Below are 23,529 nucleotides of genomic sequence, written 5' to 3' on the forward strand. Positions count from 1 at the left end.
AAATAACTTATTTTGGAGAGAGAGAGAGAGACAAAATCACCTCCCCAGAGCCAAGCAGGGCACCTTGCATTAAAATGTCTTCCCTATTTGCTAAAAAGGCGGCACTGTGTTGGCATGAACTGTTAGAGCTCTGGGTTTGAATCCCAGCACTGGTCCCAGCACTGGTCTCTTTCAGTGACCTTGACCAAGTTACTTAACTATTCTGTGCTACAATTGTCCATCTGTAAAATGGGGGTGAAAATGATACCTAACAATTTCTCAGACGGTTGAAAAATATTTGACACAATTGGTGTTGGGTGCCGTCAAGTCAATTTTCGACTCAGTGTGACCCCATGGGAAAGAGCAGAACCACTCTATTGGGTTTCTTAAGCTGTAATATTTACAGGAGCAGATTGCCAGGTCTTTCTTCCGCAGAGCCGTTGCCAACCTTTCAGTGAGCAAGCGAGTGCTTAACTGTCACGCCATCAGAGCTATAACATGCATGTATTAAGCAAACAATGCAATGCATTTATTGTTATTTTCATTATGAAATACCTATTGTAGTAGAAACAGCCCCTGCCTGGGGGGCTACTTTCCTCTCTACCCCTAGCTAGCACGTATAGCTTGTCCTGTAGTGTGAAGCTTATTACGGAGATTTCTGCTGGATCACCAGCTAGTTCTAGAATCGTTCAGGCGAGTCATTCTCATTTTCTGTTCTTCAGCTGCTTGACCTACAAAAAATGCAGATCTCAAATTAAAGGAACGAGGGCTGCTTGGAGAAATGACTGTCTCTAGAACTGGGGCAGGAGAGACGAACCAGAGAACCTTGTAGGCCAGAAAGTAAGAGTATCCTCAAAAACACGTAAACAAAACACAGTATCGGGAGGGCTGTCCAAAGGCACAGAAGCCAGATGAAAGTGCCCCCATTGGCCAAAGCTGACACGATTTTAGCAACAGTATAAATAATTATCGGCTTACAACTCAAAGTATAAAATAAGTATCAGTGGTTCCATACGGACATAAATGAATAAATGAATGAACAAATAGGATGTATTCTTTTCCTATTATGGGGGCAGCAGTGCTTCTGTGGTAGAATTCTCGCTTCCACGTGGGAGACCTGGTTCGATTCCCAGCCAATGCACCTCATGCGCAGCCGACACCTGTCTGTCTCTGTAGGCTTGCATGCTGCTATGATCTGAACAGGTGTTAGCACAGCTTCCAGACCAAGACGGACTAGGAAGAAAGGCCTGGTCATCTACTCCTGAAAATCAGCCAGTGAAAACCCTGTGGATTGTAAAGGTCCAAGCTGCAGCCGATCATGGGGACAGCGCAGGACTGGGCAGCATTTTGTTCTGTTGTGCATGGGGTCGCCATGAGTTGGGGGCCGACTTGACAGCACTGAACAACAAAAATTGTTTCCTACTACAGCTGCCACAAGTCACAACCAACTTACTAGGTTAAAACAACTCAGATGGATTATCTTACAGTTCAGGTCATCAGAAGTCCAAAGTGCACCTCACTGGGCTAAAATCACGGTGTCAGCAGGCTGCTGTAGGGGAAAGCGAGTTTCCTTGCTTTCTTCAGCTCACCGAGGCTGCCTGCATTCCTTGGCTCCTGGTTGCTTCCTCTGTCGAGAGCCAGCGTGGTTGCCAGCATCTTCCAATTTCTCTCTGTCTCTTAATTCCTCTTCTGCCCCCCTGATCTAATGTATAGGACCTTCGTGATGACACTGAGCCCCCGCAGATAGTCCAGGACAATCTCCTTATATTAAGGTCAGCTAATTGCTGTTCTTAAGTGCCATTGAGTCATTTCCAACTCTTAGCAATCCTCTGAACAACCGAATGAAACCCTGCCCCATCCAGCTTTCGCATGCATATGAGGCGATTGAAAACACCATGGCTTGGGTCAGGCACACCTTAGTCTTCAAGGTGATTTCTTTGCTTTTCAACACTTTAGAGAGGTCTTTTGCAGCAGATTTGCCCAAAGCAGTGCGTCCTCTGATTTCTTGAGTGTTGATTCCGTGGGTGTTGATTGTGGATCCAGGTGAAATGAAATCCTTGACAACTTCAGTCTTTTCTCCATTTGTCATGATGTTGCTTATGGGTTGAGTGGTGAGGATTTTTGTTTTCTTTATGTTGAGGTGTAATCCATACGGAAGGCTGTAGTCTCTGATCTTCATCAGTAAGTGCTTCGAATCCTCTTCACTCTCAGCAAGTAAGATTGTGTCACCTGCATAATGCAGGTGGTTAATGAGTCTTCCTCCAATCCTGATTCCCCATTCTTCTTCATGTAGTATGGTTTTTTGTTCGTTAGTCTTTCTAGGCATGTGAGGTTCTGTTCCACTTTTTTTCTCCCATTCTATCAGAATCCATCTCTGTGGCCCTGAATAGAACAGTCCATAGTGGTAGCCGGGCACCATCTGGTTCTTCTGGTCTCAGGATCGATGAGGCCATGGTCCGTGTAAACTATTTTTCCTGAAGAGGCCTCATATGTTTTAACAAGGAAGGGACCTATATCTTTTCTATTCACATTTCGTTGGCCAAGGCTGTTGTTAGCATGTCAGAAAGGTAAAATCGTCCCGGAGGGAAAGGTAGTGAATATTTTGAACAAATAATACCTCCCACTTCCCTGAACTTGTTGAGTGAACACAATCACACTGAAAAAGAGATGAAGAGCCATCTGTTTGTTGCTTCCTGGTGCCGTTCCTGATGTTTGTATCATTGAGTCCTTTAGTTTCTTACAGAACACAGAACAACTCTATTGTGACCAATTATCTAAGTTCTAAAGGAGATAGGGTCACAAAAGCCCTTATCTGCAGCAAAAACGTCCCCACATCCCAGGGACTTGAGTCATCTTAGGATTCTGAAGAACAATTTTGAGGGTCCTTAACTGAGATCAGTGGGCTTTGCATTTTCTAGTATGGCAGACACTGGAATTTAAGACTGTGTCTTAGTCACCTTGAGCTACTAGAACAGAAACAGAACAAGTAGGGGGTCTTTAAAGAGCAGAAATGTATTTTCTCACAGTTCTGGAGGCTGAAAGTCCAAATCAGGGTCTTGACTGTGGTGATTCCTTCCTTGTTGGTAGCCCCAGGTGTCTTGGTTCTTTGGTGTTCCTTGCCTTGAAGACAGATGTCCTGCTATGGTGTCTGTCTTCCACTGTGTGTGTGTGTGTGTGTGTGTGTGTGTCTAATGTCCTCTTTTCTGTAACTCAGAAGTTATTAGGTTTAGGATACACCCTACACTTGCATGATCTCAACTGATTGAATAGATTACATTGGCTTACGTTATGGAAAGTATCTCCTGTACTCAAAGCCAGCTGATTCAGTCACATAATTAAATCATAATGGATTATGGCCACAGATGGGTCCCCGATTTACAACAGGGTTTCATTCTGATGCGTCTGTCCTAAGTCGGTTCTAAGTCGAATACCTCTTTTTTTTGTTTGTTTTTGTTTTCGTTAATTATTGCCTTTTATTATCAACATCTTTTTAAATCCAGCTCATAGCTATGAGCTGGAATCAGGTCAACAGCAACGAGTTAGGTTTTTTGGGTTTTATAAATTCGAGCGTTGAACATCTGCAGGTGAACATCTGGGAAGAATAACATCAGCAAATTACGTGCTGCAACATAGTGTGTTGTACACATTAGTAACAATAAAACATACGAAAAAAAGCATGGTTGTAAGTGTGGTTTGTTGTAACTCGAACACCTCCTAAGCTGGGGACTACTTGTACATATATTTGGGGACACAATTCAGTCTGTTACAGCATAGGGATGATTTAGGGGTAAATCTGGACGAATTTCATTTTGGGTGGATGACTAGAAGCCATGTAAAGACCCCGGTGGTGCAATAGTTAAGCAGTCAGTCAAAAGGTCTGGAGTTTGAACCCAACAGTGGCTCTTTGGGAGAAAGGACCTAGTTGTCTGCTCCCGTACAGATTACAGCCTAGGAAGCCCTATGGGGCAGTTCTACTCTGTCCCATAAGGTCACCAACAACGGGAAGCCACGTCCTTCTGCCAACCACACACACAAGACAAGGGCAGAATGAAGCTTGCGTCTGAATCAATGAGTAAAGACTGAGCCACTGTTAGACATCAAGGGTCTGTGACTTATACACACAGCTGAAGAGAAATCCAGCCAAAGGTAGCAGCCGTCCACGGTCCCTGCCCCACCTACCAAGAGGGATGACCCCAAATTGAAAGGGCTAGATGACTGTAATGCCAATTGTGGGGTACCCCATAGCTGAGCGTCCAATTCCAGACTACATTAAAGACGTTTTTATAGACTACAGCTCTGTTCTGAGAGCTGGGCTAGAAAGCATCATATTGCATCAGAACCCTGGAGACTAGGAGAAATGATCTCATGACACATTTCCACAGGAGACAGAGAGACAAGTATAAGATGGTCTCGGAGCTGTTCTCACAAGCCTCCTCCCTCCAGATTCCAGAGGATCCCAAGGGGTTCCCCCAAAAATCAGATGAACTATGATCTGAGCCTTTGCTTGTACGGCAATGTGTGTACACACAATGTCGCCAAGGCGTCTTGGAAGAGCTCTTCTTTTTTCATCCCCATATTGGTGTTTCCTAAGTCACACAACATCATAATTCCACCCATTAGTTAGCACTGTGTGTGCTGACCACAGAGATACTTGAAAACGGACTTCACAGTATGAAGAGGGCGTTGGTGGCTCAGCGGTAGAATTCTCGCCTTCCATGCGGGAGACCCGGGTTCAGTTCCCGGTCAGTGCACCTCATGCACAGCCACCATGTTTCTGTCAGTGGAGGCTTGTGAGTTGCTGTGTTGCTGAGCAGGTTTCAGTGGCGGTTCCACACTAAGGCCGACTAGGAAGAAAGGCCTGGCAATCTACTTCTGAAAATCAGTCCGTGAAAACCCTATGGAGCACAACGGTCCAATCCCATTTGCGTGAGGGCGCCATGAATCAGTATCCTACTCCCCAACAGCTAACAACAAAGCAATATGAATAAAACTCAGAATATCCAGAACCTCTGCACAAGGAGAGTATATATACCTTTACTGAGTTATTGGGGCCCTGGTGGTGAAGTGGTTAAGAGCTTGGTTGCTAACCAAAAGGTCGGCGGTTCAAATCCACCAGCCACTCCTTGGAAACCCTATGGGGCAGTTCTACTCTGTTCTATAGGGTCGCTATGAGTCGGTATCGACTCGATGGCAGTGAGTTACTGGGTTATTGTTTTTTTAATGCAGCATTCCTGGAGGTGTCTTTGGGCAAACAAAAGCCAATTTTATGTTCAACACAAGTTTTTCTGAATAAAAATGCATAGAAAAAAAATCTATCATAATACAATATTAAATTAGTTTCCATTTTTAAAAGCAGTGGGATTTAATCTTAAGCTCCTAGAGATTCTTCAGGGAGCCAATATATTCTATCAACTGAAAATTCTAATAAAAACGAGAAAGGCTTCTATAAATCTAATAGGATTTGTCTTTTGAGAACAGAGGAAAAAAATCAGTAACAAAAATTACAGCAAAAAATGCTTATGTAAGGTTATGCAGTGTCCTGGGACTTTAATAAGAAGCACAGACATAACATTAGTGATCTGTGGAAGTTTTAGATTTATTTTTATTCCTACCTAAGAAAGTATGTAATCAATTCTTTTCTAGTTAACGGCAAAACAAGAAGGTAAAAAGTATTACTCATATTTTTCTCACAGTCTGTCCTCCAAAGCCAGCCAGAGAAAAAGAAGGAAATATACAAAAACTATCATTTCCATTATTACAACACCGTGGTTTGAACTACTAGAAAATCAGTAATAAGTTGGTTGTGGTTGTCAATTGCTGTCACGTTGGCTCTGACTCGCAGATCCCATGTACAACAGAATGAAACCTTGCCTGGTCCGGCGCCATCTTTATGATTGTTGGTATGTTTGAATCCATTTTTTGTGGCTGTTCTGTCAATCCGTCTCAGGGACGGTCTCCCTCGTTTTCACGGACACTCTACCAGACAAGATGTCCTTATCTAGAATTCGTCTTTCCTGATGATGTGTCCAAAGCAAGAACTAGAGCTTGCTTTTATAATCATTACAAAAGCATGTCCTCAACTTTACAGAAATGACAACTCTAGAAAATTTTAATGACTGAATTCTAACATGCTGCATATATAAAAAAGAGCCTACTGGTGCAGTGGTTAAGTGCTTGGCTGCTAACCAAAAGGTTGGGAGTTCAAACCCACCAGCGGCTCCGCCGAAGAAAAATGTGGCAGCCTGCTTCAGTAAAGATTTACATTCTCGGAAACCCTATGGGGTAGTTCTGCTGTCTCGTAGGGTCGCTATGAGTCAGAATTGACCCGATGGCAATGTGTTCGGTTTTGGGTTTATTTATACAAAAAATAAATCCTGTGTGAACGAATGATGATGAGGTTACAATATAACGTCGTTTCTGAAAATTAAATAAGGGAATACAACATTTCATTTCTATACTTGAAATAAGAGTTAGCTATACACATGGTCTATGTTTCTCTTGCCAAAATTCATCATGATTCTTGAAGGAAAAGCACCTGTTTGTTGTAATAGGTGTGAGATTCAGGTCAAAAATATATCACCGATCCAAGAGATACCTATCTTGTCATTTATACGTGCTGGACATTTTGCTAACCATTGCAGATTTGGTAATTTGGTGATGAAAAGAGAAAAATCAGAAAAAGCTCTTTTGGAACTGCCAATCTAATGGGATTGCAGTTATTAAACATAATATTATAAATTACAACAAATTTTGTGAAGGAAGATTTCTACTAGAGTGAGCACTCGAGGAATCTGAGTTTAGGAAGAGAGGCCTTGTGATCTACTTAAAAATGAGACAGTGAAACCCCTATGGATCATAGAAGAAACTAGTCCACAGGACTAATAGTCTACACAAACCACGACCTCATTGACCCTTAAGCCGAGAAGAACTAGACAGTGCCTGGTTTCCACTACCGACCGTTCTTATCAGGGCCACGTTAGATCCTTATAGAATGGGAGAAAAACGTGGAGCAGAACTCAAATTCTTAAAAAGTCCAGCCTGACTGGACTGTTTGAGACTAGAGGATGCCCGGAGACTATCACCCTGAGATATTCTTTAAACTTTGAACCAGAAATATCCCAAGAGGTCATCTTTTAACTAAATAACAGATGGGCACATAAAATAAGCAGCATCAATTGTGAGTACCATGCTCCTTTAAAAAATCATCTGTATGAGACCGAATGGTCAGCATTTACTCAAACGCAAAGACGAGAAGGCAAGGGAGCAGGGAGACTACATTACTGGACGCTGAACATCCAGAACGGAAATGAGAAAGTGGACACAGTGTGAAAAATGTCACCAATATCACTGAACAAATTGCATAGAAATCGTTAAATGGGAACCTAATTCGCTGTGTAAACTTTCACAGAAAACACAATAAAATATTTTAATAAACAACGTTACAGATCACAACAGAACAGTGTTTAACTCGTTTGCTTTGGGCATGTCATCAGAGGGATCGATCATGTTTGTGGAAGTAGCGGGCCAGCAAAGGTGAGATGCAAGGGCACAGCAGCCGTAAAGATGAAACCCGGAGATAAGATGTTGTATGTTGTCTTTCAGATTCACTGTGCTAGTACTGTCTGAGGGGAGTTGAGTCAATTGTAAAATATGTGTGGGATAGCAATCCCAGTTACAAGTCCCTCCTCAGGTATAAGGCTTAGAGAGAAGGAGCCCAGGTTGGCTCCCTCCCTGTCTCAGGCTTCCCACCTTCCCCTGTTCTTCCCCCTCCATGTACCTCGGAGCTCACAGCAGCTGCCTGCTCTGCTTATAGTAATTCAGCACTCACCGTAGGAATCACGTTTGCTTACTCAAACTCATCACTTTCTCAGGAAAGCAGTCTTACATCACCAGGCTCCAGAGGATGGTGATAAATGTATCAATACACATTTCCTGGGCCACCTGAGACTTTGTCTGTCTGTCTCAGATGTTACTGACCTCCTACAGGGTGGGCTATGTCATCCTGCCTCCATCCCGTCTCCTCCAAGGGCCAGTATGTTTAATGGGTCCATACCTACTTGCTGAGTGAATGGATATGTGAGGCACGGGCGGTCTGCTCTGTGGGGGGGGGCGGGGGTCTCCATTCAGCTTGTTTCCGAGGTCAGCCCAGGATACCCCGTCAGTGTTTGCTGATATCCTCTCAGGACTGGATTAGAAGGGTAGGCAGATCTCTCTCTGTGTGGCTGGCTGACACACAAATCAGTGAATGCACAGCTCTGTGGTGGCCAGAGGAGCAAGTATCTTTTCCCCATACCACAGTATACACTTTCCCCTGCATTGGAAACAAGGAGTTAGCTTAAACAGGCCCTTTATATTTTAGGACTAACAAGATTACGTTGAATCTGGACTTGGTCCTGTTAAGACAGGAGAGATAGATAGATAGACAGATAGACAGATGAGATAGCTACACAGACAGACAAGATGGATAGGTAGCCAGGTAGGTATGTAGACTTCATCTCATGTACTTTGGACATGCTATGAGGAGGGGTCAGTCCCTGGAGAAGGACCTCATGCTTAGTAGAGAGTCAGCAAAAGAGAGGAAGACCCTCAACAAGATGGATTCCCACAGTGGTTGCAACAATGGACTCAAGCATAACAACAATTTTGAGGATGGTGCAGGACCAGGCAGTGTTTCGTTCTGTTGTACACGAGGTCGCTATGAGTCGGAACCGACTCCACGGCACCTCAGAACAGCAAAGAGATGTTGGAATATTTTACCAATAAAATTAGATTTGTGTTTTAATACTTAATGGAATGCCTATACATTGTTGAAGTTCTCTAAATATTTCCTTTAATATTTAGCTCCATTGCCCCACAGTGTTTGATGGTGATGGGAATTATTAGATATAAGGGATTATTATCCTGGCATTTTGGAAGGGTAGTAGATTTGAGGAGGTAGGAGGAAACCAGTGCTGTGTCTGGGTTTTGAAATGCTAGTATAAAACCCACAAAATAGGTTTGCTCTGCTGTAAATTCTAGCAGAATCCCTGTTCTTGTCCTCTAGTGCTAAACCAAAGCACCCATGGCCGTCGAGTCGATTCCAACTCATAGGGACCCTTTTGGACAGAGTAGAACTGCCCCATAGCGTTTCCAAGGAGCAGCTGGTGGATTTGAACTGCTGACCTTTGGGTGAGCAGCTGTAGCTCTTAACCACTACGCCACCAGGGTTCTTCTCTAGTGCTAGTATTTATTTAATCCATGTTTGCAACTCAACTAGATACTCAAGAGAACATGCTTTGTTATTAAGGCCATTTAGTTACAGTTGCAAGAACAAATAGAGCAGTTGCTTACCGCAAAAGAGGAAAAGGGTGAAAAATTAGGTATAACTAGAACATTAAGGGCTCTATCTACTTTAAAAAAAAAAAAAGTATTGTGCTTTAGGTGAAAGTTTACCATGCAAATTAGTTTCTTATTAAAAAATGTACGCACAGATTTGTCATTGGTTGCAGTCCCTGCAATGTGTTCTATCTGCTTTTGAATCCAAGTTAGACTCTGCTGTATAAAACTAATTTAAAATTGTAGTTTGGTATCCTTATCAAAATCTCAGCACTTTTTTTTTTTTCCCCTGAAATTGACAAGCTGTTCTACAATTTGTATGGAAAGGCAGAGAATCCAGAATAATAATAGTGATCTTGAAAAAGTAGAACAAAGATGAAGGGCTTATGTTTCCCTATTTCAAAATGTATTACAAAGCTACAGTGATCAGAAAAGTATGGTACTTGCATAAGGATAAACATATAGATCAATGGGATATAATTAAGGGTCCAGAAATAAACACTCATATTTGCAGTCAACTGATTTTTGACAAAGTTGCCACAATAATCTGATGAGGAAAGGATAGTGTTTTTAATAAGCGGTGCTTGAGCAATTGGGTAGTCATATGAAAAAGATGAGTTTTGACTCTTATTTCATACGTTACACAAAATTTCACTCAAAATGGGTGAAAGACATAAATATAAGAACTAAAATTCCTAAACTTTTAGAAAAAAAAAATAGGGGAAAATCTTCAGGACCATGGTTTAGGCAAAGATGTGTCAGATAGGACACCAAAAGCATGATCCCTTAGAAGAAAGCAATTGATAAATTGGACTTTGTCAATTTTTTTTTAAATGGATTTCAAAGACACCATTAAGTAAATGAAAAACAAACCTACAGACTGGGAGAACATATTTACAAATAGTATTCTGATATAAGATTTGTATCCAGGAAATACAAAGAACAATAAGAAACCAATGACTCAATAACACATTGACAAAAAATTTGAATTGGCATCCCATCAAAGAAGAGATACAGATGTTTAATAAGTGCATGAAAAGATGTTCAGCATGATGAGTCATTATGAAATGCAAGTCAAAACACAAGGAGATACCACTTTATACCCACTCAAAACCAAACCAAACCTGTGGCCGTTGAGTCAATTTTGACTCATAGGGACCCTATAGGACAGAGTAGAATTGCCCCATAGGGTTTTCAAGGCTGTAATCTTTATGGAAGAAGACTGCCACATCTTTCTCCCGCAGAGTGGGTTCGAACCTCCAACCTTTTGGTTAACAGCCAAGCACTTAACCATTGTGCCACAAGTGCTCTTATTCACACTCTCTAGGATAGCCATAATAAAAGCAACAATAATAAATGTTGATGAGGATGTGGAGAAACTGGAACCCTGGTTCACTGTTGGTGGGAATGTAAAATGGTGCCACCATTGTGGAAAAACAGTTGGGGACTTACTTATATAGTTAAATATAAACTACCATATTTGACCCAGCAAGTTTGTTCTTAGCTATACCCAAAAGTCATGAAAACATGTATTCAAACAAGTATTTGTGCACCACTATTCACTGCAGCACCATTCACAGTAGCCAAACAGGGGAAACAACCCAAGTGCCTATCAGTTTATGAATGGATAAACAAAATGAAGTAAATCCCTACAGTGGAATATTACTCAGTCATGAAAAAGGAATGTGATACTAATACTTGCTACAACACAGATAAACCTGTGCTGTAAAGATATATATACACATAAAGAAATATGCATCGTAGCATGCTAAGTAGAAGCCAGATGCAAAGACCAGCTGTTGCATGAATTCATTTATATGAATTGTCCTGAAAAGTCAAATCTATAGAGACAGAAGTAGATAGGTGGTTACCCAGAGTAGAGGCGTGGGATATGGAGTGCTTGCGAATCAACACAAACAACATTTTTGGGATGAAATGTTCTACAATAGGATTGTGCTGATGGTTGCAAAACCTCTGGGAATTGACTAATAAATTGCTGAATGTTATACTTAAAATGGATTAAGTTTATTGTATGCAAATTATACCCCAATAAAGCTCTGAACAGTTGCACTTCGGGCAACCAAGGAATCCAGTCAAGAATCGAGGGAATGGTAGATCAGCCTGGATTGCTAGTTAATCAGTAAAATAACTCTGATATAAAAATTGTAAAATCGTTATAAATCCTTAGAACATCTTTCTCAAGCTGATTGAGAATGGTTCCCTGAACCCTTCTCTCCTCCCACGCCAACCCTCCACATGGGGTAGTTGAGATTATTCTGATTTCACACACAGATGGTGAACCTGATAGTTTTGAGCCTGATGACTCGGGGGAAGGCTCTGACATTTAACCCTTTCATGGACCACGGGATATAGATGCCGTGTTACATTTTCCATCCCTGGAGGTTCATTGGCAGGCATTTCAGCCACGTTAGTACGTTCTGGCCTCGTGGCCGATACTGGTACAACTGCCTAAAAGACAAGAAAGTTGATCTGCCCCGCATTTGAGTGTCAAGAGCCATTCGTATGAGGGGATGCTTCCTGGAAGAGTGTTTGTGGGAAACTTTGTGTCTTTTGACTTCTGTACAGTGAGATAAGGTCTGCAGGAGTGTTTACTATTTCCTATGTGTTATTAGAAAGGTATGATATTCAAGTAAATGAGTTATTTTTCAGGTGAAAACAGTGTGTGATGCATGTTCTGGGCCATGGGACAGATATGTCCCACGAGTGTGATGTGCTTCAGGGAACATGGTACCCATATGGCCCACTCTCAATCAAACTGGTAACAATTATGTACAGCAAGTGTAATGTTTACTTAGTATTTTGTGTATTTTTGGGAAGTTGATTAAGATGTTTTATGGCTCAAGTGTAACCAGAAAGTGTGATGTGCCCTGGGACCGATATGTCCCGTGTGCATCGTGTGCTTCATGGAATGGGGGACCGATATGTCCCGCATGCATTTAGCACCCCATTTTTTTCAAATAATAAAGAGCTACCAATAAACAAGGATTCAGTATCCATTCCCTTAGTGGAAATACATGACATCACCAAATTAAAAAAAACAGCAACACACATTTATCCACGAAAGGGTTAATATATTCCAGATTCTGCAGGGTAGCCTTGGTTTGGGTTTGGGCCAGGGTTCAGACTTAATGCTTCTGTGTTGCCAGATACAGAGAAAAGAGATTGACAAGAGGGAAATGGGGAAGAGGACAGGGAGGTAAATTCAGGTGCAGGGAAAGGGTAAATCCAGGTGTGCCCTATAAATTACAGGTGGCCTTTCTCACTGACTCCTGCATGTTTTCAAGGAGGACTGGTGGCACAAGGGTTCAACACTCGACTGTTACCTGAAGGGTTGGCCATTTGATCCCACCTGTAGCTCTGAGGTAGGGAAAAGACATGTTGATCTGCTTCTGAAAAGATTACAGCCTAGAAAACCTTATGGGGCACTTCTACTCTGTCATGTGGGGTCGCTATGAGTAGGAATCAATTTGACAGCACACAACAACTGCATGTTTTTAGGAAGTCGCTAGTTTAGGAGAGTAGAAGTCATCTAAGTTTGATAAATAGATGGATGCCTGCTGTCAAGTGGACTCCACCCCACGGCGACCCCGTGAACAACAGAATGAAATGCTGTCTGCTCCTGTACCGTCCTCACAATCACCAGAAGTATGGGCTCCTTATTTCTCTAAAAAAAGGCATCCCTTTTTCATTTCTTAAATCAAACTTCACAGTAAATTCTGTCCATGAAATATGAAATATGTTTTCTACAAATGAAATATGACTCAATAACCAAAAAGACAGTGAGCTAATTTGACACAGAACTAAATTTAGACTGTTTTTTAGGCATTTAAAGACAGTAGAATTTTTGGAAATGAACAGATTTTTGTGTTCAAGTCTGTCGTTGGGGTTGTTGTGTCAGTCCATCTCACGGAAGGTCTCCGTCACCCTCACTGGCCCTCTGCTTCACCAACCATGATGTCCTTCTCCAGCGATCCATCCTTCCTGATGACATGTCCAAAGCAAGGAGATCAGAGAACCTTTGTTGTGATCCATAAGGGTTTCACTGGTGAATTTTCAGAAGTAAATCTCCCGGCCTTTCTTCCTAGTCTGTCTTAGTCTGGAAGGTCTACTGAAACCTGTCCACCATGGGTGACCCTGCTGGAATCTGAAATACTGGTGGCATAGCTTCCAGCATCACAGCAACACTCCAGCCACTGCGGACGGTGACAGACAATGGTGGAATCTAACCTTAAAGGAACAAGTTTTGTTGAACGGAAGCAGCTTAATTCCAGGACACACTCCCTTTCCTAATCCATCCTGTGTCTTCTGATGACAAGTATATTGTTTCTAGCAACTTTCCTTTCTTTAATGGAAGAACACTGGAAAAATAAGGGTCACCTGTTTCTACAGAAACTAAAAACACATCTTGTTACTTGAATGAATTAAAATATTTTCAGAAATGAGAAGAGTTTAGTTTCTAACCCAAGCAATTCAACGTATCATTCACGTAGCATACCCATACCCATTGCTGTCAAGTCGATTCCCACTCATCGCGACCCTCTAGGACAGAGTAGAGCTGCCCCATAGGGTTTCCAAGGCTGTAATGTTTACGGAAGCAGACTGCCACATCTTTCTCCCACGGAGCAGCTGGTAGGTTCAAACTGCTGACCTTCCGGTTAGCAGCTGAGTGCTTAAAACACTGCACCACCAGGATCCCTTATCATCATTATTATTATTTCTCTGTCTGTTGGCTCTTGGGGAAGGTCTTCGTCATCATCAATCTAACTTCTGGTCAAGGAGTTTCTCAGCACAGGGACTCTGCTCCTGGTGCTGCTTTCTTGGTGGTATGAGGTCCCCCATTCTCTGCTCGCTTCCCTTTCTTTTCATCTCTTATAAGATAAAAGGTGGTGCAGGCCATACCTCAGGGAAACTCCCTTTACATTGGATCAGGGATGTGACCTGAGCAAGGGTGTTACATCCCACCCTAATCCTCTTCAACATAATCCAATCTTGCCTCATTAACCACAGGCAGAGATTAGGATTTACAACACATGGGAAAATTATATCACTCACAAAATGGAGAACAGCCACACAATACTGGGAATCATGGCCTAACCGAGTTGACACATATTTTTGGGGGACACAGTTCAGTTCATGACAGTTGTCATGAGTCAGACTCAACTTGACGGCAATGGGATTAATCAGTTGACCTTAATTTAGGAATCCTTGGTTGGTGCAAACTGTTAAAGTGCTCGACTACACTGAAAAGTTGGTGGTTCGAATCCACCCAGAAGTGCCTCAGAAGGAAGGGCCAGTGATCTATCTACTTGGGAAAGATTACAGCCATTGAAAACCCTGTGGCGTGCAATTCTCCTCTGACACACATGGAGTCGCCATGATTTGGAATCGACTTGACTGGGAACTGGTTTGGTTTTATTGTTGCCTTATCTTTGGAGGTTAGCATTTCAAATCCATGAGCCACTTCTTGGAAACCCCATGAGGCAGTTCTGCTCTGTCTGCAGGGTTGCTATGAGTTGGAATCTGCTTGATGGCAACAAGTTTTTTTTTTACATTTGGAGGTCCATGGTGGTGCAAATGGTTAACACAACTCAGTGGCAACTGGTTTTACTTTAACTTAACCCACCTCTCCTAGCACCCTTTCAGCAGTCACAGACTATTTCTCTGTAATTGACACAGTACAAGCTTTTGGTATTTCTATATGCACTCGTGGGCTCTGTCTATAAATAGAAGATAAAACTGAGCCAATTAGCTAAATAGTTCAAGCAAAATCAAGTGTTTTACCTCTTGTATCTGGAAAATATAAACCAAAATGGCAGAGTGCATTATAAAAGTATAAGAGAGCCTTTTGGTATAGCTATTTGTCCCTCCCTGCATTTTGCTTTATGTGGACATTCCTGTGCAGATAACATGTATGGGGTGATCCAGGTAGGTGACTTCATTTTTATTTTATTTTTTTACAAATTGAAATAATAATAATAATGTTCAAATAATAATGCATATTTGAAACACAGGGAAGAAGGTTATACTGTTTTATTTTGGTTAAGGTACAAGATTATAGTATTTAAAAACAAAAAGGGGGAGGAGCCAAAAATGATTAGTGGTTCCCTTAGAGTTGAAATGTTAGTGATTTAAATCAATTAGTGACATTTCCAATTTCTATTTAAAAATATGTTTTAAATTCTTATGCATGAAACTAATGTAGGTTTTAAATTAAATGGAAAACATAGGTAAGATGCTTTGATTAAGGTTCTTCCATGTGATTGCTTGTGTTTCTGCGTCCATAATAAAGTTACCTAATCAGAGCTTATCAGTGATATTTGAAAAATTTAAATAAGTGATAACATATTGAAATTAGAGGAACTTTGAATACTTCATATGCATTTGTTTTTAAAATGTGGGAAATCAGTTTTCAGATAATTTAATGTTCTCTTTTTTTATTTTAAACTCATATTAGCTTTGGTGCTCATTTTCATTTTTTTTTTTTTTCTTTGGTAGTGGTATCATTTTAACTCCCAAACTGCATTTTCACAGGATATCTAATATTTTTTGCAAATAACATTTTGACTCTGTTCTTTTTGCATCTTTATGTTTACACGCATTTTGCATCTGCTCTATTTCATTTTTTGAAATCCAGATGTAATAGATATAAACTTTTTGTGTTATTCTTTTTTTTTTTTTTTCTTTTACTGGATAGTATCTCTCTTCTGGTTTTTTTGCAAACCTGTTGTTTTTGAATTCTCTTTTTTTCCCTTTATTTTCCTTCTCACTGTGACCCCAGGAGCCAACACAAAGAAAAACGCAGATGATATTACCAGTAATGACCGTGGGGAAGATGAAGGTATTTTGTTGCGTTTTCAAAGCTCAACCCTGGTGCATGATTTTGTATCTTATCTATCTCTTCTCTATATAGATATTTTTGTTTTCCACCTGTTTTTCCTCCCCTTCTTTGAAACTAGTACACTTTGGTGTGCTTCTTTATTTTATTCTTATTTGGGAGACCACTGTTATTTTTAATCCCAATTACTATGTAAGATGTCTGCAGATCTCTTGTGAGAAGACATATAAAGTTTGTTTCTAAATGCCAAGTGAGTAAGAAAATGCTATTTCCAAGGAAGTCCACTTTTTTTTTTTCTTTTTCTTTTTTGCTTGGTCACAAGAAGAGAAAATGGAATTTTAAAACATGCATGTATACTTTCTTTTCTTCCTTCTAACAGTTATTTTATAGCCTTCAAAATAACTTGACAACTCAGTGGAACGTTTTTGGGACTGGCATTTCAGTTTTTTTGGCTTTTTTTTTTTGGTTCTTTTCTTTTACAAACATTGATTCCTAAAGTAGGTTTCAAAGAATCTGCTCTGTCTCACAGTGAAGTACATCAAAAAGTGTTTTAACGAGATGTTGTTGTTTCTTACAGGAGTACTGCCATTTAGCAGCATGTAAAGAAAAACATAGGGGTATCTAAGAATTGAAAGAAATGTCAAAAAGCTAGCTATATGCATCTTTCTTTTCAAACCACAGCTATTGTGAAAACATTTTATTTTTCCGGAAATGTTCTGTTGCTATGCACAGTTTCTTCTCAAAGGATCCCCAATTGCGTGACAAATTATCAACCAGAAGTGTAATGATTTTTCTTGAAAAATGGAAGGTATGTGGAATGCAGGCAGACAACCAGCCCATTGTACTCTGCCTCTTCAGCAGAATAAATGGTTTTAAAACAGAAAAAAATAAATAAATACATAAAACAAACCTCTCCTTGCTGAGATGGCTCTGTAGAATGGATAAAAGCACATTTTCCCCATCTCGGTAGCAAAGCACATGGAACTCCATCTATTTCCCTTAAAGGATGAAGGAGTTTGACAAACCTTTAGTTCTATGGTTGAAAGGCGATTTAAACTAGAGAACTGGGCGGTGAGTTATCTCTGCCTGTCAGCTTAACTTCCCCACAAGTGCCTTTTTATCAATTGCTTGTTTTTGCTGCCCTCTTTGATTCCTTTTATAAATCAACTGCTCTCCAAGAAACGAAATTTTGCCAACATTGCTTTCAAGCCTGGTCTTCCCTTAACATTATCTCTTTACTAAGCCCTAAGTTCATAGGACTCTCACTGCCTCAAATAACTTTCTAAGAGATCTCTGATGGTGTTAGAATATTTTCGTCTCTAGCCAACTCATCTTTCAGCTTGTCCTTTGGTAAGGGTTTCAGAATGCCTGCCATTTTATCAGCATTCAAACAAAACAAAACAAACAAAACTTTTTTCTCCTATTGTCTTATACCTTATTCGATTATAATTTTCATCTTTCTGTTTTCTTTTTTAATATATTTCCTTTGCATAACTAGGATGTGTTTGCACGGTACTCACGATGTAGCATTACTACCGTTAAAATGCTGTCTAATTTCCATTTAATACCAATACACTGTGATACGTACTTTTAATTAGTATTACGTCCTGTTATTACTCCTTTAAGTTCAAGAAAATTTTGTTCGCTTTTTCATTAAAGGTAAGAGATATTAACCTAATAGACTCTGAGAGGAACATGAAAGCAAATGTTCAAAATCTTCACTTATTCTTTTTTTCTGTAATTTAGTCACCAACAGCCCCTACTGGTAAAATAAATAAAGGCAGAAAGACCAACACAAGGGGGAAAAAGAAACATTGGATGGTGCAAAACACCATTTCTTATTCAACCAGCAGTTGGTTAAAAAAAAAAAAATTGTGTAGTATATGTTTAACAAAAGGGTAAATACAGTGCAAACTGCATTTGGATTTTATACAAGAAAATAAGAGATTCTTTTGTACTGGATAAAATGTAAACAGAGTTATGAGAAGCGTGAAACTCTTTTTTTTTTTTTTTTTTTACTTTACTGTGACTAGTGCACGGTAGAACCTGTGGGTTTCTCATGCCTTCTCTCAGCTCGTTGGCACCCAGTGAGCATAATTTGAGATCATGGTCTTAATTCACTCCAATAATAGCCACCATCAACAGGACCATATATTGCAGTTTCTCAGAATTTCTTTCCAATATCTCAAAATTGTCTCCATGAATTAAAGGGACAAAAATTTTATTAAATATTTTCTTAAGCGTGGAACGTAGGCTGATTTGGCTGCATAGGTTCCTTTTTCTATAAATTTTCAGAAAGCACACTCTACAAATTCTACCGATTGTCTCAAAATTTCTGTCATCACAGACCATTGCGAAATATTTTTACATCTTTTTTTAATGAAAAGAATTACCAGGGGTACACATTGCTTGCGTATCACAATGGAAATTTGCATTCTCTGAAAATACTGTGCATTTAAATAATTTCACTTTGAGTTTGGAATCTTTTGCCATTTTCATTACATGTCTTTCAGTGTTCACTTAAATATGTTGGGATATACTACAACCAATGAACTAGAACTGTAAGAGTTGCGTGGCATCTTTTTTTTTTTTTAACATGCTTTTCTTCTGTTGACCATTTTTAAACAATTATCTGGCTTGGTTACCATTTGTCCTATATTGACTATACATAGTTTTACTACTACATTTTTTTTTTAAAGTGGAAGATGATTTAATACACTCACTTTTCACTTAAGGTGGCAGTTATATTAAAAATAAATGATAATTTTCGGTTGATTTTACACTTAATTAGACGACGAAAATGTATTTTGGATCGTATGCCATGTGCTTCTTTAGTTTAAATCACCTTGTAGAGTTTGTGCAATATTCAGGAAATTAGTGTTTTCAATTATTTTTTGGTGTTTTACGTCTGTCCATTAGCTGCCGTAGGCATACATGTTACTCGGAATGACTGTACGCTTGTCCGAGAATCGTTTCTATGAATGGAAAATACAGTGACATTGACATTTTCGTAAGTGAGTCATATAATTAATTCACGCATAGAAATGAGATTAAATCAGCTGGAAACTAGGACAATCAAGGAATGGCCTCTGCCCTGTTTTTAGCATCAGTTAATCAGTTTGATTCTTTATTGTCCTTACCTGGCTTTTTTTTCCAGACATCCATGATCAGAACAGTAAGAAGCCAGTTATGGTATATATTCATGGAGGATCCTACATGGAGGGAACGGGCAACATGATAGACGGAAGTATTTTGGCAAGCTACGGAAATGTCATAGTGATCACCATTAACTACAGGCTGGGTATTTTAGGTAAGTGATCACCTCATATTAATGGCTGTGCAAGAGACAACCACGTAAGTCTGCATTTTATTCTGACGGGACTATTTGATTTGAATTGCGTCGCTTGAGTGTCTAGAAAATTCTCCTTTCCAGTGCTCGCTTTTTGTTATTGAGTATGTTTGCTCCAGGAAGACCAGTTGAAACTGTGTTTTAATACCTTCTTATGGTTTGGCCGTTGTTTATCTTGTATAGTTCTTATTCCACTACTTTTATCTTGATGAATCTGCATCCCTCCTTAAATAAATGCAGATTTCAAGGTCATCACATTAAAATTAAATTCTATTTAAAGTCCTTTTCTTTATAAATGCTTTTCTTGTTCAACAACACCCTGTAGAGTGAACATGTCTTTGGTAATTTAGTAGTTGGAAATCACCGTAGATATTAGCTTTTTTTTTTGTTTTTTCTGGTTGTGTACGTGTATTTGATTAGTCTGTTTTTTATAGGAAAATCTTTCATGTAATGTCTTAACCGATTACCTGTGTATTTTAGGCCTTGAAAAGCAGTTGTGTGATTTCATTGCTGTTCATTTGTGTGCAGTGAAACGTCTTTCCTTTGAATTTTGTTGCATTTTGTGGCTTTCAGTTAAAGGACATGGGTCGTGGACATGGAAATTTAGGCTCAGCTGTACGTTGATGTGGTGTTTAATTCATTTTTATCCTAATTGTGAGTTTGAAAATTATATGACTTTGGTGGTAAGATTTTAAGATTTCCCGTCTTGAGTGGCTTTGGCTGCTGTGGTACAGTTCATGAATGATGTCTCTGGAGCTATACAACACACTTGTTTCAAAGCACCGTGCATTTGAATGGTGCAGAAAATTGAGTTTTTAGCAGTGTGACCATTAGAGGGAGAAATCTGTTTTGCAGTGTGGTTATGGTAAACTATGAGCAACTAAAACAGGATGATGGTTCTGTGTCCAGCAGGAACAACGGCTGGGAATGAGCTCTACAGATTGGTAAACATCGCCAAGAATATTTTATTTTCAACGTGCTGTTTTATGTTGAGCATTTTTCCCCCCACTCATATTGGAAAACATTAGCATGTAAAAGACCTCAGGAGGGAATGAGTTGAAATGCATCTGATTTAGGGGTGTTCAAGGCAAAGAACCTACAGCTGTTGGCAACAGTGTGTGATAAAGTACTCCAAATTCCATGTTGGAGTTTACATTAAAGGAAAAAAAAAAAAGACTCAGCATTGTTAAGAAATAATCAAGACTCAAATAAACTAAAACAGAAGTTTGTTCTGAGCAGTTATTCTACATGCATATAAGGGGATCACGCGGATTCCAAAAAACAAAGGACAAATAGCTCCAAGTAGGCTGGTTATGGAGCCCTGGTGGTGCTCTGGTTAAGAGCTACAGCTGCTAACCAAAAGGTTGGCAGTTGGAATCCACGAGGCACTCCTTGGAAACTTTATGGGACAGTGCTGCTCTGTCCTATAGGGTCGCTATGAGTCGGAATTGACTCAAGGGCACTGGCTTTGGTTTTTGTTTCTTTTTTGTCGTTTTTGGTTAGGCTGGGTACAGTGAGGCTTATAAACAGAAGCGGAGGGAGAAGAATAGAGTACTAATCTTAATGTGATTGACCTAACCCTGCCTTCCTCCTTTGCCAAGAGCCACTGATATCAGGTGACAAGGTGGTCTCTGGTCCTCCACCTGCCTGCAGCCAGGATATCTTCTGAGATTTAAATTAAGGGAACCTAGCTTGAAGAGATTAGCAGTTTTGGGTGAACAAAAGCTGATGACGGGATTAATTTTGGGTCCAGATTTTATTTTTTTTTTAAATAAATATTTTATTTTTGGTATTTTGTCTTTTCAAAAATATTTGTCTTCACATTTCCTGCAGAACACATCAGTGTGACATGTCTTTGTCTCTATATAGCTCATATAAAAAGGTTAGGAAGAAAATTGTATCCAGTTTGGCGTGGTGACTGCTAAATGGGGGGAAAGATCTCACTATAATCAATCAAAACAGAACAACCTGTACAGAACTATTTAAAGGTCCTCAGAGCATAGATAACTTCAAAAAAAAATTGAGTGCACGTTCTAAACTAGCTGAATATAATTTAATGACATGGCAAAATCTAATAAATGTGAGGAATTTTTTTTTTTTAAGGTTCGTATTTGGTTTCATGGGTAAGAAAAACCTTAAAATCAAAGTAAGGTGCTTATTATTAATTTTTCTTCCAACAGTGTCAAGAACCTTCTTATTTCTTTTTTTTTTTTAATTTTGTTTTCTTTTCATTGGGTTCCATGAGCCAGGTATTTGTGAAATACATTTAATTAATTTTGCATAGACATGTGTGCATGCGTCTCCAAATCTCGTTCCCCTCCCGCCCCCAGAAGCTTTGGGCTCATTGCTTTGACCGCTGGTGTGCGACACAGGAAATCAGGTTCCTTTATCTCTTACAAAAGGTCCGTTCTAACAAAGAGGGAGAGAGAGAAAACAAGAAGGACATTGCACAGGGTCCTTTCAAAGAACTCAATGTACTTGACTGGGAGGAGTGATAGCAAGCTGTGGAGGGACTCTGGGGCAACGTCTGCTGAATGAAGCAAGAGACAATTAGCAAATCACTGCGTTGGGAGGGAGGGGACAGCAAACTGTTCTCTTATGTTAAAACAAACATCACGTTAAGCCAATAATAGAAACTGATTGACGTGTATTGAATATACGACTTTGCAAGTAGGGGTAACGTTTCTACCAGGCAGTCAGGAATATTCTGAAACTGTTACCGCAAGTACGCAGATTGGAGCCGCCTGCCGCAATAGCCAATTCTGAGACGGGGTGAGGTGAGCAGCAAGAGTTTTATTATATATCGATATATAGGAGACAGAGGGGAATAGATTCCTCCAAAAACCTGTCTTCCGCACCAGAGATCGGCTGAAGGCTTTATAGGGACAGGATTATGGGTCTTAGAAGTTTGTGTTAGTTCCCCCTTTTTTTGAGGGGGAAGTTTTGAGGTGGTCACGTCCCAGATGAGTTAATCTTTTCTTGGGGGTTATCTGGCGACATCCTGGTTTTCTTGTCCCAGGACGGGTGCTTTGTTCTGTTTGTCATTCCTAGATCATTATCACTTGTTTTCCACCCTTCAAGGAGGAACATCAGTTAATCTGAAACGTTTTATAGAGACTGGAACCCAAGGGAAAAATCAAGATCATGAGCCAATGCGGGGATTAGCGATGGGGAGTAATGACAGTGAGCCGGACCTATGCAGCCTCTTCCCAAAATGTGAGATACTCCAGACACTCTTAGACCAAATCTTACCAGCATCACCATGGAAAAACAGATCTGGATAGAGATGAGAAACAAATTCATGGGCAGGAAGGACTTCATACAGCATTGACTTGAAGAACAATTGAAATAATCACCGATTTACCCCAAACATAGCTCTCAGTCTAACCCTTGGAGTCTGTTTTCTGAAACTGACTGAATTCTTCAAAAGAGCACGATGACCGAGGCAAAATGTCTGACTAGTTTCTCTAGCCCCCAGTTTGACTCAAAGACCACCTCCACGAACCAGTTTCTCTAAGGCTCAAGGTTCAAAAGGACACCCAAGGGCAAATGGCCTGCGTGGGTCACCTCAACTCTGTGGATCCCAAAATATGGATTCCAGGAGAATTAAAAGTTTCTCGCTTGTATGCATAATGTGTTGATGTTACTTACAAGGTTGATTTCCCAAAACTTGATTTTTCCCAAAGCTGACTTGTATTAAGCAGCTCTAGGGTTTGGGGTTTCTTGTCCGTTCGATCCACTGGTGAATACATTGATGATCTCACAAAGTAGTATCAGAAATTTGGCTATTTAGTAGTATCGAAGTAGTGTACAGTAGTATGTCTATTGTGGGCAGTAATATCAAAGTGTACAGTAGTATCTCTCTCATGGGTAGTAGTATCGAAGTAGTGTACAGTAGTATCTCTTTCGTGGGTAGTAATATCAAAATGTGCAGTGGTATCTGTCATGGGCAGTAGTATCGAAGTGTACAGTAGTATCTCATGGCTAGCAGTATCAAAGTAGTGTACGGTAGTATCTCTATCGTGGGTAG

The 23,529-nt window shown here is 40.1% G+C and overlaps 1 protein-coding gene across 2 annotated transcripts in view; it reads left to right on the forward strand.

Annotated features, from left to right (window-relative positions):
- Positions 1 to 23,529, forward strand: part of NLGN4X (neuroligin 4 X-linked) — a 271,808-nt gene that overhangs the window by 107,956 nt on the left and 140,323 nt on the right. Inside the window, exons 2-3 of one of the 2 annotated variants that reach the window (XM_004385183.3) lie at positions 16,094 to 16,153; positions 19,308 to 19,460. In XM_004385183.3, coding sequence (XP_004385240.1) covers positions 16,094 to 16,153; positions 19,308 to 19,460 — 213 coding nt within the window. The remainder of the gene's footprint in view (positions 1 to 16,093; positions 16,154 to 19,307; positions 19,461 to 23,529) is intronic. The other variant, XM_004385184.2, reaches the window with a different exon arrangement.

The sequence above is a fragment of the Trichechus manatus genome, unplaced genomic scaffold (genome assembly GCF_000243295.1).
Source record: "Trichechus manatus latirostris isolate Lorelei unplaced genomic scaffold, TriManLat1.0 scaffold00134, whole genome shotgun sequence".
In the NCBI taxonomy this organism is placed as follows: Eukaryota; Metazoa; Chordata; class Mammalia; order Sirenia; family Trichechidae; genus Trichechus; species Trichechus manatus.